This window comes from Oncorhynchus tshawytscha, linkage group LG12 (genome assembly GCF_018296145.1).
Source record: "Oncorhynchus tshawytscha isolate Ot180627B linkage group LG12, Otsh_v2.0, whole genome shotgun sequence".
NCBI classification, from domain to species: domain Eukaryota; kingdom Metazoa; phylum Chordata; class Actinopteri; order Salmoniformes; family Salmonidae; genus Oncorhynchus; species Oncorhynchus tshawytscha.
In genome coordinates, this window is record NC_056440.1 from 20,577,969 (window position 1) to 20,591,258 (window position 13,290).

At 44.6% G+C, this 13,290-nt stretch overlaps 1 protein-coding gene across 2 annotated transcripts; it reads left to right on the forward strand.

Moving 5' to 3' along the window:
- LOC112262684 (cholesterol 25-hydroxylase-like protein) lies at window positions 1-12,429 on the forward strand. Of its 2 annotated transcripts, none has more exons than XM_024438375.2 (2): window positions 1-553; window positions 10,590-12,429. In XM_024438375.2, the coding sequence occupies exons 1-2, from the start codon at window positions 90-92 to the stop codon at window positions 11,047-11,049; spliced, it is 924 nt and encodes a 307-aa protein (XP_024294143.1). In that variant the 5' UTR covers window positions 1-89; the 3' UTR covers window positions 11,050-12,429. The 2 variants fall into 2 exon arrangements, with proteins under 2 accessions (XP_024294143.1, XP_024294144.1); XM_024438376.2 differs by lacking the exon at window positions 1-553 and adding an exon at window positions 6,145-7,008.
- Window positions 12,430-13,290: the final 861 nt, after the last annotated feature.

Consider the following 13,290-nt stretch of genomic DNA (forward strand, 5'->3'; position numbering starts at 1 on the left):
TTGCTGGAGAGGACTGCCGATATTTCAAATAGCCAACACTTGGTTAGATGCTGAGAACACTTCCCGTTGAAAATTTGATTTGATTAAATATGAAGCCTATGCCTGACATGAATTGTACTTTTGATCAACATGGGGACCCAAATGGAGATAGATTACTGCTCCAGGCGCTGTGGGATGATCTGCGAGCGCGACGGGAGTTCCTCACGTCACCTTATCTGCCCGCGTGCTTTGCATTCTTCATCCACATTCTCCTCTGCTCACCTTTTCTAGTGTTTGAAGCGCTGGGATGTTTCTGGCCACGGATACATATCTACAGGATCTCTAGGAACGCTGAACCGTTGGGGTTGTGTTTGCAGCGATGGGTTAACTGCTTTTGGAGGATTTTTATCAAATACCTGACAACTATTCTCCCGGCCAGCGCGCTTTACCAAAGCGTTCGGAATCCAATATTCCCAGAACTCGCGCCATCCTGGAGAGTGTTCATAGCGGAGGTTATCGCATGCCTACTTCTATTCGATGCGCTGTTCTTCATATGGCATTATTCCATGCATCGGTAAGCTTTTTGTTTTTATGAGACACTTTGATGTGTAGTGATTCACTTCAGGTTGTGCATAATATGGCGACATATTTCATATCATCTGACAAAATGACACTGCTCAACTCAGCTCAGCCATAGAGTACGACAGTATGAGTCATAAAACCTCCAAAACCTAGTAGTCATACAGGGAAATGGTTCCAGTCGTGTTACCACCATTAATTTTTCCCATATGAGAATTTAGAAACACTTAAAATAAAGTCTGTGTTTGGTGTAGGTTTTACCCAGGCGCGACGTTTTGTATAACTGTGTAAGTATCTCTAGGACATGGTGATTTATCAATATATAATGCCTGTATTTACCCCCCCAAAAATGAAATTCAAATTAGCGGCAAATGTGGCTATCATAATGAACCACAAATGCCATGATGAGACTACTGAATCGAATAAAAGGTAAGAATCGCTGGATTAACTATCTAATGTTAGCTAAATGTAGTAATGAATAAATTGGCTACATTTCTTTAAATAGACAATGCTGTGAACTGTCTTGTCAAAGTTTTAAATTGACACTACATGTTAGCAAAGGTGTCATCTAGAGATGACGTGCAGGAGCTTGCAGGGATTTGTAGTTTTGCATGATATCTACATTGGTGTTAATTAGCATTTTTAAATCTGAGCGTAAATAAAGACAAAAATAAAAGTCCTTGTCTGAGAGAGATTTACCTGGTTATCAAAACGTCACACCAGGGTAAGCCTACACGAAACACAGCCCTTACAATTTATTTTTGGCTCTAAATAAGGTTGTTGTTTCTAAAAAATCCCCAATGGGAAAAATTATTGGAACCATTTCTCTGTATGACACCGTTACTGTGGGATTCTCTAGATCAATGTAGCATCCACAGTTACAACCAATAGGTGGCAGTAAAATACCAACATATGTACACATTTCATCCAAATATACTAAGTAATAATATAAATGCAACAAGTAAAGTGTAGGTCCCATGTTTCTTGAGCTGAAATAAAATATCCTAGGAATGTTCCATACACACATACAGCTTATTTCTCTCAAATGTTGTGCACAAATTTGTTTACATCCCTGTTAGTGAGCATTTCTCCATTGCCAAGATATTCCAACCACCTGACATATCAAGAAGCTGATTAAACAGCATGATTATTACACAGGTGGACCTTGTGCTGGGGACAATAAAAGGCCACTCTAAAATGTGCAGTTTTGTCACACAACACAATGCCACAGATGATTCTAGTTTTGAGGGAGCGTGCAACTGGCATGCTGACTGCAGGAATGTCCACCAAAGCCAGCCCAGGACCTCCACATCTGGCATTTTCACCTGCAGGATCGTCTGAGACAAGCGACCCGGACAGCTGGTGAAACTGTGGGTTTGTACAACCGAAGAATTTCTGCACAAACTGTCAGAAACCGACTCAGGGAAACTCAACTGCTTGCTCGTTGTCCTCATCAGTGTCTTTACCTGACTGCAGTTCAGCGTCGTAACCGTCTTCAATGGGCAAATGCTCACCTTCGATGGCCTCTGGCATGCTGGAGAAGTGTGCTCTTCATGGATGAATCCGGGTTTCAACTGTACCAGGCAGATGGCAGACCGTGTGTATGGTGTCGTGTGGGCGAGCGGTTTGCTGAGGTCAACGTTGTGAACAGAGTGACCCATGGTGGGGTTATGGTATGGGCAGGCATAAACTACGGACAAAGAACACAATAGCATTTTATCAATGGCAATTTAAATGCAATCCTGAGCCCCATTCATCTGCGGAAATCACCTCATGTTTCAGCATGATAATGCACATCCCATGTCGCAAGGATCTGTACACAATTCCTGGAAGCTGAAAATATCCCAGGTCTTCCATGGCCTGCATACTCACCAGAAATGTCACCCCTTGAGCATGTTTGGGATGCTCTGGATTGACGTGTACGACAGCTTGTTCCAAAAAAGTTGAACTTCTCCTGGAGTTGCCTTGCCGTGAATGTCATGTCGACCATACTCCTGTTCCTCCTCTTTTTTTCTTTTGTTGTTCACCAGCCTGTGTTGCATCACCTTGGCCAGGACCTTGCTGGCAACAGCCAAAAGGGATATCTCCCGGCTGTTGTGCAGATGGACTTGTCGCCCTTGTTCTTATTGATCATGACAATGTTTGCATCCCGCCACTGTTGAGGGACGATCTCCCGGTCCCAAACCTTTAGTGATGTACTGGTGGAGTGTTCTGGTGCAGAAATAACCTCCCTTAAGTAGCTCTGCCGGGATGCTGTCAGCGCCAGGAGTATTGTTCTTGAGAGAACAGATAGCTGATAACACCTCTTGGAAGGTTAGCAAATGGTTGAATGGGTGGATGAACAGGCAGTTCTTCCAGGATGGAGTGGTCTGTAGGAGGATGCTGATTGAGTAGTGCTTCAAAATGGTCAGTTTGCACTTCCTTGTGCTATGCATGCCATTGCTTGCGAAGGGTAGCAGATGTGGTGCTGTTGAGAGTAGCCCTGTGTGCTTTGTGCATATTGACACCATCACAGCCTTACTGGACCCTTACTGGACAGAGTTCTCATCGAACCAGTCATGATGTTTCCTACCTCTGTAGCCAATGGAGTGAGCCACTGCCTGAGAGCACTGAGCTAATCGATGTCCACTTCTGTTCCATGGGGTCCTCTGCACTCAGAAGAGGCTCAGTCTCCCTCAGCCTTTCAGCGAGAGAGCGACGGAAACTCGTCCCTTACTGCAGCTTTCTCAAGCCAGATACAGTGCAGATGTCCAGTAAGAGGCTTCTGCAGGTGTTGGGGGGGAGAGAGGCCTATTTTCACCTGGTGATTATCCAGTATCATACGGTGATTTGTCCAACTTTCTGCACCTCTCATGGCACGTGTCAGCAGGATGTCATTAGTATCAGAATGTCTCACTGTGACGTAGTCAATCAGGTGCCAGTGTTTGGAGTGTGGGTGCATCCATGATGTTGGATATTTGTTCTTCTGCTGGAACAAGGTGTTAGTGACAATTCGATCATGCATGACACATAGAGTTAGCAGTCCCATGCCGTTCTCATTGACCTGGCCAACACCATGCCTACCCAGTACTCCATATTTTGTTGTTCTGTCCCACCCTTGCGTTGAGGCCACCCAGCAGAAAGATCTTGTCATTCATGGGGATGCTGTGAATTGCCTCATCTAGTGACTGGTAGAAGCAGTCCTTTCTCTCATTTTCAGATGGTAGCGTTGGTGCGTATCCACTGAGAAGAGTAAGCATAACGCATCTTGGCTGGGAGGATACGGAGAGACGTGTCTTTCACTTATGCCGACAGATGTTTCGGTGAGGCTGGGTAGAAGGCTGTTCTCATTTGCCAGTCCCACACCGTGCTGATGTTGTCCACCCGGAGGGTAACCTTTCCAGAAGAAGGTTTAACCTTCTCCCTCTTTCAGGGAACCTTCATCCAGGAACCTGGTCTCACTCAGGGCAGCAATGTCAATGTTGTAGCGCCTTAGTTCTGCAGCAATCAAAGCTGTTCTCCGATGGGGTCTATCGCTATTATCGTCAGTGTCCAAAAGAGTTCTGATGTTCCATGTCGCCAGTCTCAGGGGAATTATTTTATTTAGCATTTTTCGACCACTGAGTGGAACTCCCGATAGGTGCAGTAGTCTATCCAGGATGGCGTGAGTGGAACTCCTGATAGGTGCGGTAGTCTATCCAGGATGGCGTGAGTGGAACTCCTGATAGGTGCGGTAGTCTATCCAGGATGGCGTGAGTGGAACTCCTGATAGGTGCAGTAGTCTATCCAGGATGGTGTGAGTGGAACTCCTGATAGGTGCAGTAGTCTATCCAGGATGGCGTGAGTGGAACTCCTGATAGGTGCAGTAGTCTATCCAGGATGGCGTGAGTGGAACTCCTAATAGGTGCGGTAGTCTATCCAGGATGGCGTGAGTGGAACTCCTGATAGGTGCAGTAGTCTATCCAGGATGGCGTGAGTGGAACTCCTGATAGGTGCAGTAGTCTATCCAGGATGGCGTGAGTGGAACTCCTGATAGGTGCGGTAGTCTATCCAGGATGGCGTGAGTGGAACTCCTGATAGGTGCGGTAGTCTATCCAGGATGGCGTGAGTGGAACTCCTGATAGGTGCGGTAGTCTATCCAGGATGGCGTGAGTGGAACTCCTGATAGGTGCGGTAGTCTATCCAGGATGGCGTGAGTGGGCAATTTTTAGGCTACCTTTTCTAAGCATCTCCCCAGCTGGGGTGAGCCGTGTGGCTCCTTAATAGGGCTAATCAGTCACACAGTAGTCTGATGTGAGCAGATTCCACTCAAGTGCCAGCTGCTGGCGACCATAGTAGCCCTGTGCCGCTGGAGTGCAGGGGTATGATTAAGGGCTCCCGGTGCATTCACTCCTGCCCCCATCACCAGACACCCCAATGCCCCCAGACTTTAGTCCAGTTTCTGGTTGATGGCTTCACCAAGGTCAGAAGTTGATACCTGTGCAAAGGAAGTTATTTAAAGTGCCGCTGAGGGTGCGCAATCCCCAACAGCACTACTTCTTCCTACAGTGAAAGTCCAGTGACAAGGGGGAAACCCAGGACGACCAGTATCTTCCACAGCTGCAGGAGGCTGCCGGCCCTCCAGTCTGTCGGCGTCCGCCTACCGCATGCCGCCAGCACGCTGCTTTTCTCTCAGGGTGTGATCCCCTAGCCTTTGTTGCATCAGATTAACCCACAAGGCAGTGGGACAGTGATTGATGGCTGCCAGGATGTGTCCACACAGAGGTGGGCCTGTACAGACGCATCTCTGGGACCCACTGCTGCTCCCAGGTCCCCTGCCGGTTAGCCTGGAGTTTCAAGACAACCAGTTAACGTGTGCCACCATGAGGAGGCCCGACAGGAGTGTTGGTCATGGAGAGGCTTTGTACCGGAAATGGGAGACTTGTGCATGAAGATGCTGCACAATTCACCACAAGGGCTTGCCGGCGGCAGGGAGCTGTAAGCGAGAGTATGCAAACGTGGTAAGCGGGCATGCCACTAAACTCTACCTAGGCACTACTGCACTAGACGTGTCACATGCACCCTGCAGTTGCCTGTCGCGTGCGTGCACACACACACACACACACACAATAATATTATGTTCAATATTATTACACACATATACAGCACCAGTCAAAAGTTTGGACACACCTACTCCTTCAAGTGTTTTTATTTATTTTTTATTTTCTATATTGTAGAATAATAGTGAAGACATCAAAACTATGAAATAACACATAGAATCATGTAGTAACCAAAAAAGTGTTAAACAAATCAAAATCTATTTTATATTTGAGATTCTTCAAAGTAGCCAACCTTTGCCTGGATGACAGCTTTGCACACTCTTGGCATTCTCTCAACCAGCTTCATGAAGTAGTCATCTGGAATGCATTTCAATTAACAGGTGTGCCTTGTTAAGTTAATTTGTGGAATTACTTTTCTTCTTAATGCATTTGAGCCAATCAGTTGTGTTGTGACAAGGTAGGGGAGGGGTTCAGAAGATAGCCCTATTTGGTAAAAGACCAACTTCCAACATAATTATGTCATAGTTTTGATGTCTTCACTGTTATTTATACAATGTAAAAAAAATAGTAAAAATAAAGAAACACTTGAATGAGTAGGTGTGTCCAAACTTTTGACTGGTACTGTATAATAAATGTTCTAACAAAATGTCCATATCAACAATAAAAATGATTGAAAATGCAGTTCAAAATGTCAGTCTCAAATGAAATTCTAGCTAGATAAATAAAATGCTTCAGTTACATACTCTACATGTATTTTCATTCAACAGTAGCCTATCCCACAAATTGCAAGGAAAATGTGTTTTGGCCGATCTTTCCTTGTAAATGAAGTGTATTCATCTGTCTTTTAGGGTGAACCTCTCAGTGACAGCGTTGTACGGCCAAGGATAATAAAATTATCAAACCTGGCTTTTGTCCAAAGTGTTGTAAAACATTCCTCTGATCTCTGATCGGCTGTCTTATATACAATTATGTAGACACGCCCAAATGTGCAGAGCTTACCCACAAATGTTTAGGCAATACGCATGCACAACCTATGAAATAGTCTCAATGCAACAAATGAAGCTAGGCAAAGCAGTGATTTCTTTTGCGTACCCTGTCCTTCCCATGGAAATAATAATGTTGCTAAAGGAGATGGCTGCCGTTTTACGATCTCGTAGCCAATTGTGCTATTGTGTATGTTTTTTTGCATTATTTGTAACATATTTTGAACATAATGTTTCTGCCACCATGTCTTATGACCGAAAAGAGCTTCTTGATATCAGGGCAGCGATTACTCACCCCGTACTGGAGGAATTCTTCTTCAACGAGTCGGACGGGGAGGATTTACTTCGGACGCCCAACAGGGCCCTCATCCCCGTCATTCTCAGGAGGAAAAGACGGAGATATGGTGGATGACTGTCCGAGTGCTTTGTAAGGATCCATCGCCGAGAGGGTAATCTACCTTTACCATCAGTCCTATTAGCCAACGTACAATCAATCGATAATAAAATAGACGAACTACGAGCACGTATATCTTATCAACGGGACATTCGTTTTTCGTCAGGATAGAACAGCATCCTATGTATATTTGTAAACAACAGCTGGTACATGATCTAAGGAAGTCTCAAGGTTTTGCTCGCCTGAGGTGGAGTATCTCATGATAAGCTGCTGACCACACTATTTACCATTACCAAGAGAGTTTACATCTATATTTTTCTTAGCTGTCTATATACCACCGCAGACGAATGCTGGCACTAAAACCCACTCAATGAGCTGTATACGGTCATAAGCAAACAGGAAAACGCTCATCCAGAAGCAGTGCTCCTAGTAGCCAGGGACCTTAATGCAAGGAAACTCAAATACGTTCTACCTAATCTCTACCAGCATGTTAAATGTGCAACCAGAGGGAAAAAGACTCTAGACCACATGTACTCCACACACAGAGATGCGTACAAAACTCTCTGTCACCCAACATTTGGCAAATCTGACTATAATTCTATCCTCCAGATTCCTGCTTACAAGCAAATACTAAAGCAGGAAGCAACAGTGACTCGTCAGATGAAGCAGATGCTAAGCTACAGAGCTGTTTTGCTAGCACAGACTGGAATATGTTCCGGGATTCCTCCGATGCCATTGAGGAATATACCACATCAGTCACTGGCTTCATCAATAAGTGCATCGATGAAGTCGTCCCCACAGTGACCGTACGTACATAGCACAACCAGAAGCAATGGAATACAGGCAATATCCGTACTGAGCTAAAGGGTAGAGATGCCGCTTTCTAGGAGCAGGACTCTAACCCGGAAGCTTATAAGAAATCCCGCTATACCCTCAGACGAACCATCAAACAGGCAAAGCGTCAATACAGGACTAAGATTGAACCTTACTACACCGGCTCTGACGCTCGTCGGATGTGGCAGGGCTTGCAAACTATTACAGACTACAAAGGGAAGCACAGCCGCCTGCTGCCCAGTGACACAAACCAACCACACAAGATAAATTACTTCTATGCTTGCTTCAAGGCAAGTAACACTGAAACGTGCATGAGAGCACCAGCTATTCCGGACGACTGTGTGATCACGCTCTCCGTAGCCGATGTGTGTAAGACATTTAAACAGGTGAACATTCACAAGGCCGCAGGGCCAGACGGATTACCAGGGCGTGTACTCCAAGCATGCACTGACCAACTGTTAAGTGGCTTCACTGACATTTTCAACTGAGTCTGTAATACCAACATGTTTCAAGCAGAACACCATAGTTCCTGTGCCCAAAAACATTAAGGTAACCTGCCTAATTGACTACCGACTCGTAGCCATGAAGTGCTTTGAAAGGCTGGTCATGGTTCACATCAATACCATTATCCCAGAAACCCTAGACCCATTCCAATTTGAATACCGCCCAAACAGATCCACAGATGATGCAATCTCTTTGTGAGAATGTTATTCATTGACTACAGCTCAGTGTTCAACACCATAGTGCCCTCAAAGCTCATAACTAAGCTAAGGACCCTGGGACTAAACACCTCCCTCTGCAACTGGATCCCGGGCTTCCTGATGGACCGCCCCAGGTGTTTTTATTTTTATTACATTTTTTATTTAACCAGGTAGGTCAGTTGAGAACAAGTTCTCATTTACAACTGCGACCTGGCCAAGATAAAGCAAAACAGTGTGACAAAAACAACAATACAACACATCTGCCACGCTGATCCTCAACACGGGAGCCCCTCAGGGGTGCATGCTCAGTTCCCTCCTGTACTCCCTCACTCATGACTGCATGGCCAGGCACGACTCCAACACCATCATCAAGTTTGCAGATGACACAACAGTGGTAGGCTTGATCACCGTCAATGATGAGACAGCCTATAGGGAGGAGGTCAGAGACCTGGCCATGTTGTGTCAGGACAACAACCTCTCCCTCAACGTGATCTAAACAAAGGAGATGATTTTGAACTACAGGAAAGGGAGGACCGAGTACGCCCCCATTCTCATCGATGGGGCTGTAGTGGAGCAGGTTGAGAGCTTCAAGTTCCTTGGTGTCCACATCGCCAACAAACTATCATGGTCCTAACACACTAAGACAGTCATGAAGACGGCACGACAAAGCCTATTCCCCCCCAGGAGACTGAAAAGATGTGGCATGGGTCCTCAGATCCTCAAAAGGTTCTACAGCTGCACCATCGAGAGCTGGTTGCATCACTGCCTGGTATGGCAACTGCTCGGCCTCCGACCGCAAGGCACTAGAGGGTAGTGCATACGGCCCAGTACGTCACTGGGGCCAAGCTTCCTGCCATCCAGGACCTCTATACGGGGCGGCAGGGTAGCCTAGTGGTTAGAGCGTTGGACTAGTAACCGGAAGGTTGCAAGTTCAAACCCCCGAGCTGACAAGGTACGAATCTGTCGTTCTGCCCCTGAACTGTTCCTAGGCCGTCATTGAAAATAAGAATTTGTTCTTAACTGACTTGCCTAGTAAAATAAATAAAATAAAATACCAGGCGGTGTCAGATGAAGGTCCTAATCATTGTCAAAGACTCCAGCCACCCTAGTCATAGACTGTTCTCTCTGTTACCGCGTGGAACCGGAGCGCCAAGTTTAGGTCCAAGAGGCTTCTTAACAGCTTCTACCCCCAAGCCATAAGACTCCTGAACAGCTAATCAAAGGGCTAACCATACCCCTCTTACACTGCTGGTACTCTCGGTTTATAATCTATGCATAGTCACTAACTCTACCTACATGTACATATTATCTCAATTACCTCGACTAACCGGTGCACCCACACATTGACTCAGATACACCCTGTATATGGCCTCGCTACTGTTATTTTACTGCTGCTCTTTAATTATTTGTTACTTTTATTTTCTATTGATCTTTTTTTGTCTTAACTTCTTAAAGCTTTGTTGGTTAAGGGCTTGTAAGTAAGCATTTCACTTTAAGGTCTACACCTGTTGTATTCAGTGCATGTGACAAATAAAATGTGATTTGAACAGTGACTGGAGTCAGGAAGGAAGGCATGAATACCCTGGCTCCTTTCCTGAGGTTTTGATGCAGTTTTAGCAACTCTTGAGATGAGCATAAAAACAACTAGAATCATTGAGAAAAAACATTAGATAACAAAAAATAATTTATATAATTGTTTTTTATTTGGCTTTTCATAGTAGCTTTTTTTCTTAGATTATCACAGGTTAAGCACTGCCTACCCTGACTGCACGTCACTGCTTCTCAGGGCCTTCCTGTATGTAAGCATATCATGGCATCTGCCAAGAATGTGCTCGCCCTGTAACTGCAGGGGTCACTGGTTCAATCACCAGAGCATTTCACAAGTGTTTCGCTACTCTGGCAATAACATCGGCTAACCATGTGTATGTTTCCAATAAAATGTGATTTGATTTGAGGTGTCACTGGTTCAATCACTAGGCTACTCCTCTTAATTCACCACACACCTATGTTTTTGATCATTTAGTTGTAACCCAGACAACAAAGTTATAGACCAACACAATACAGTGCATACACATCAAAGTTCTGTCTGTATGGTCCCCAGGGTTCCTTGGCTGTATCGGATGGTCCACCAGGCTCACCACCAGAACCGGATTACCTTTGCCCTGACTGCCCAGGATGCCAGCCCGGCTGAGCTCCTCTCCCTGCAGGTGCTGGCCCTGACCAGTGCCTGGGTGGTGGGCTGCCACCCTTTGAGCGAGGCCCTGTTCCACCTGCTCAACACCTGGCTGGCCGTAGAGGACCACTGTGGTTATGACCTGCCCTGGGCCCTCCATAGACTGCTGCCCTGCTTCGGAGGGGCCCCCTTCCACCAGGCACACCACCACGTCTACAGGGGGAACTACGCCCCCTACTTCAGGCACTGGGACTGGCTTTGTGGGACCTACCTGAGGGTAAGGGAGGAGGCTGGGAGGAAACATGGAGGGAGGACAATGAGAAGGAGGAGGAGGAGGAAAAGCCTGGGGTCTGACTGTGTTTGTATGTGCGCGTACAACAAAGCTTAAATCACATCAGGAGACCACTTTTGAGGTGTGAGGAAGAAAATACAACTTTATATTTTGCAGGTTTTAGTTCCCCTTTTAATTTTAATTGAGCACATCAAGAGACTGGTTTTTGGCTGGCAGTGTTTCTGTACTGCATGTGCAATAGCAGAGTTTGCTAATCAAAATACCCCTCGATTTGATACAATTCATTCTACCAGGTAAGCCTACTTTGCAGTTAACATTTCATTTGGAAAGTTTACTGGAAGGCCTTTAGAAATGACTGTTTCTGCAATGTTAACTGACTTTCCTAGTTAAAGTTTAAATGTAAAAAAATATATATAAAAAAAATTGTACTGGCTGCACAAAGTGGTAGACACAGGCATTCCCATGCCATTGCATCTTCAGAAAGTTGCAATAAATACAAATCACAGATGCATTATTTAATATTCTTTACATGTCGGCTTTGGATTGAACCAATCTGTGCTTGCTTTTTCCTCTATGGCACTTCGATTTTTTTATATTTTTTAAATGTAACATTCATTTAACTAGGCAAGTCTGTTAAGAACAAATTCTTATTTACAATGACGGCCAAACCCGGACGACGCTGGGCCAATCGTGTGCCTCCCTATGGGACTCCCAATCCCGGACAGTTGTGATACAGCCTGGATACAACTTGGTAAAACAGCCACACAGTGAAGCCTCAACTAGCTCTCACAGTCTCACGTCAGAATTAGACATTCGTCCATGTTTCTCAAACAAAACTTTTTGAAGTTGTTGCAAATTTCAAAGTGTTTAAGGTTAAGTTTATGCATTAACTCCGAAATCTTAAGGTTAGGCATTAACTCTGAGTGGTTAAGGTTTGGGATAGGCTTAAAACAAAAATCTCAAACAACTTTCTGTTGCTGGATTCGAATTTGCATCCTACAGAATCAGAGGCTTGTCGTGGAAATAAGTCACTCTGGGTTCATTCTGTTGTTATCTGCACGTGGGTGATGTCTTCACCCCTCCCTGGCTTAGTTTCCCAGATGCAAGAATGATTTAGAGACAATGAGGAATTGTTCTAAACTCCTCCTGGTTACACCAACCACATATTTTCTATGCAATGCAGTCTTTAACTCATTTGTCAACTCAAGCCATCTCTGGTGACCATACGCCCAGATTAGCTGCAGGGAATTAGAGTGGAGACCAAAAAAACACAGACACTAACAGGACAGAAATATCCTATTTGTTAAGTATTAATATCTAACTATTAATATCAAACAAATCAGGTAAACAAGTAATTTTTCTATCACAGGCTTCAGAGACAATAAGAATAATGCATTTTATTTGGAAGATGCCTTTCAGGACACCACCAAAAAATCTAGTGCTGTACATAAAATCAATTCCATTCATGAATTCAAATTAATTAGAATTATGCTTGATTATTTACAGCTTATCAACTTCAAAATAATGGACGGTTTCTGGCACGTGTCACTTCACACTGATACCATGTGCAGGAAACAGTAGCTTACCACTGTGTAGGCTAGGCTACACTGTGTAGGCTACTCAGCGTTAGCTAGCTAGTTAGCCAAACAAAGCTCACTGTTAATCTTGTTCAACAGACCTTGTATAAAAGAGGATGTTGGCGCATTTGCCAAGTTATTTGATATCAGTGATTTTGCCATGAAGGGCCTCCAATCCCCCTCTATATCAGTCACTGATTGCATTGATCTAATCAAGGGCCTTAAAGATAGTTTCAGTACATTCAGAGACAATGATCAGCACTACAACACTGATACTTTTAGAAATCATGAAACACGCTTCTCTACTTCGACTCGCACTCTCTACCTCCCTCTGCTGAGACATAACCATCAGTCCAGTGAAATAAAAAAGTTATTTCAACTTATGCTCTGATGAGCTTCGCAAGTTGTAGGCTACAAAAACTGACCTATTACCAGTGTCATCATATAGCCTAGTTTGAGACTCCAGTTTTGAAATATACAGGACTCTAATTGGACCTCTCTTATTATATATTAAATTAGGCAAATTAATGAAACAATACTTATTTCCAGTCAACGGCCTATCATTTTTAGGAACGTAGTTTGATTGGAAATCGAACTTAGCTCTGTGCTTCTCCACCCATGCACTATAGTTAGGCCCTATAGGCTATTGAACCATTTCATTGATATCACACATTGTAGGAACACTTGATCTCCTGCACCCAGCAGAGAATTGCACTAGGCTTGTATTTTTACTCAAAGTGATCTCGGCTAAGAAAAGGTT

Excerpts from the sequence above, each read along its gene's own strand:
- LOC112262684 (XM_024438375.2), top strand. The coding sequence starts at position 90 with ATGAAGCCTATGCCTGACATGAATTGTACTTTTGATCAACATGGGGAC. Across the intron at positions 554-10,589 it reads TGGCATTATTCCATGCATCG|GGTTCCTTGGCTGTATCGGA; the intron begins GTAAGCTTTTTG and ends TATGGTCCCCAG.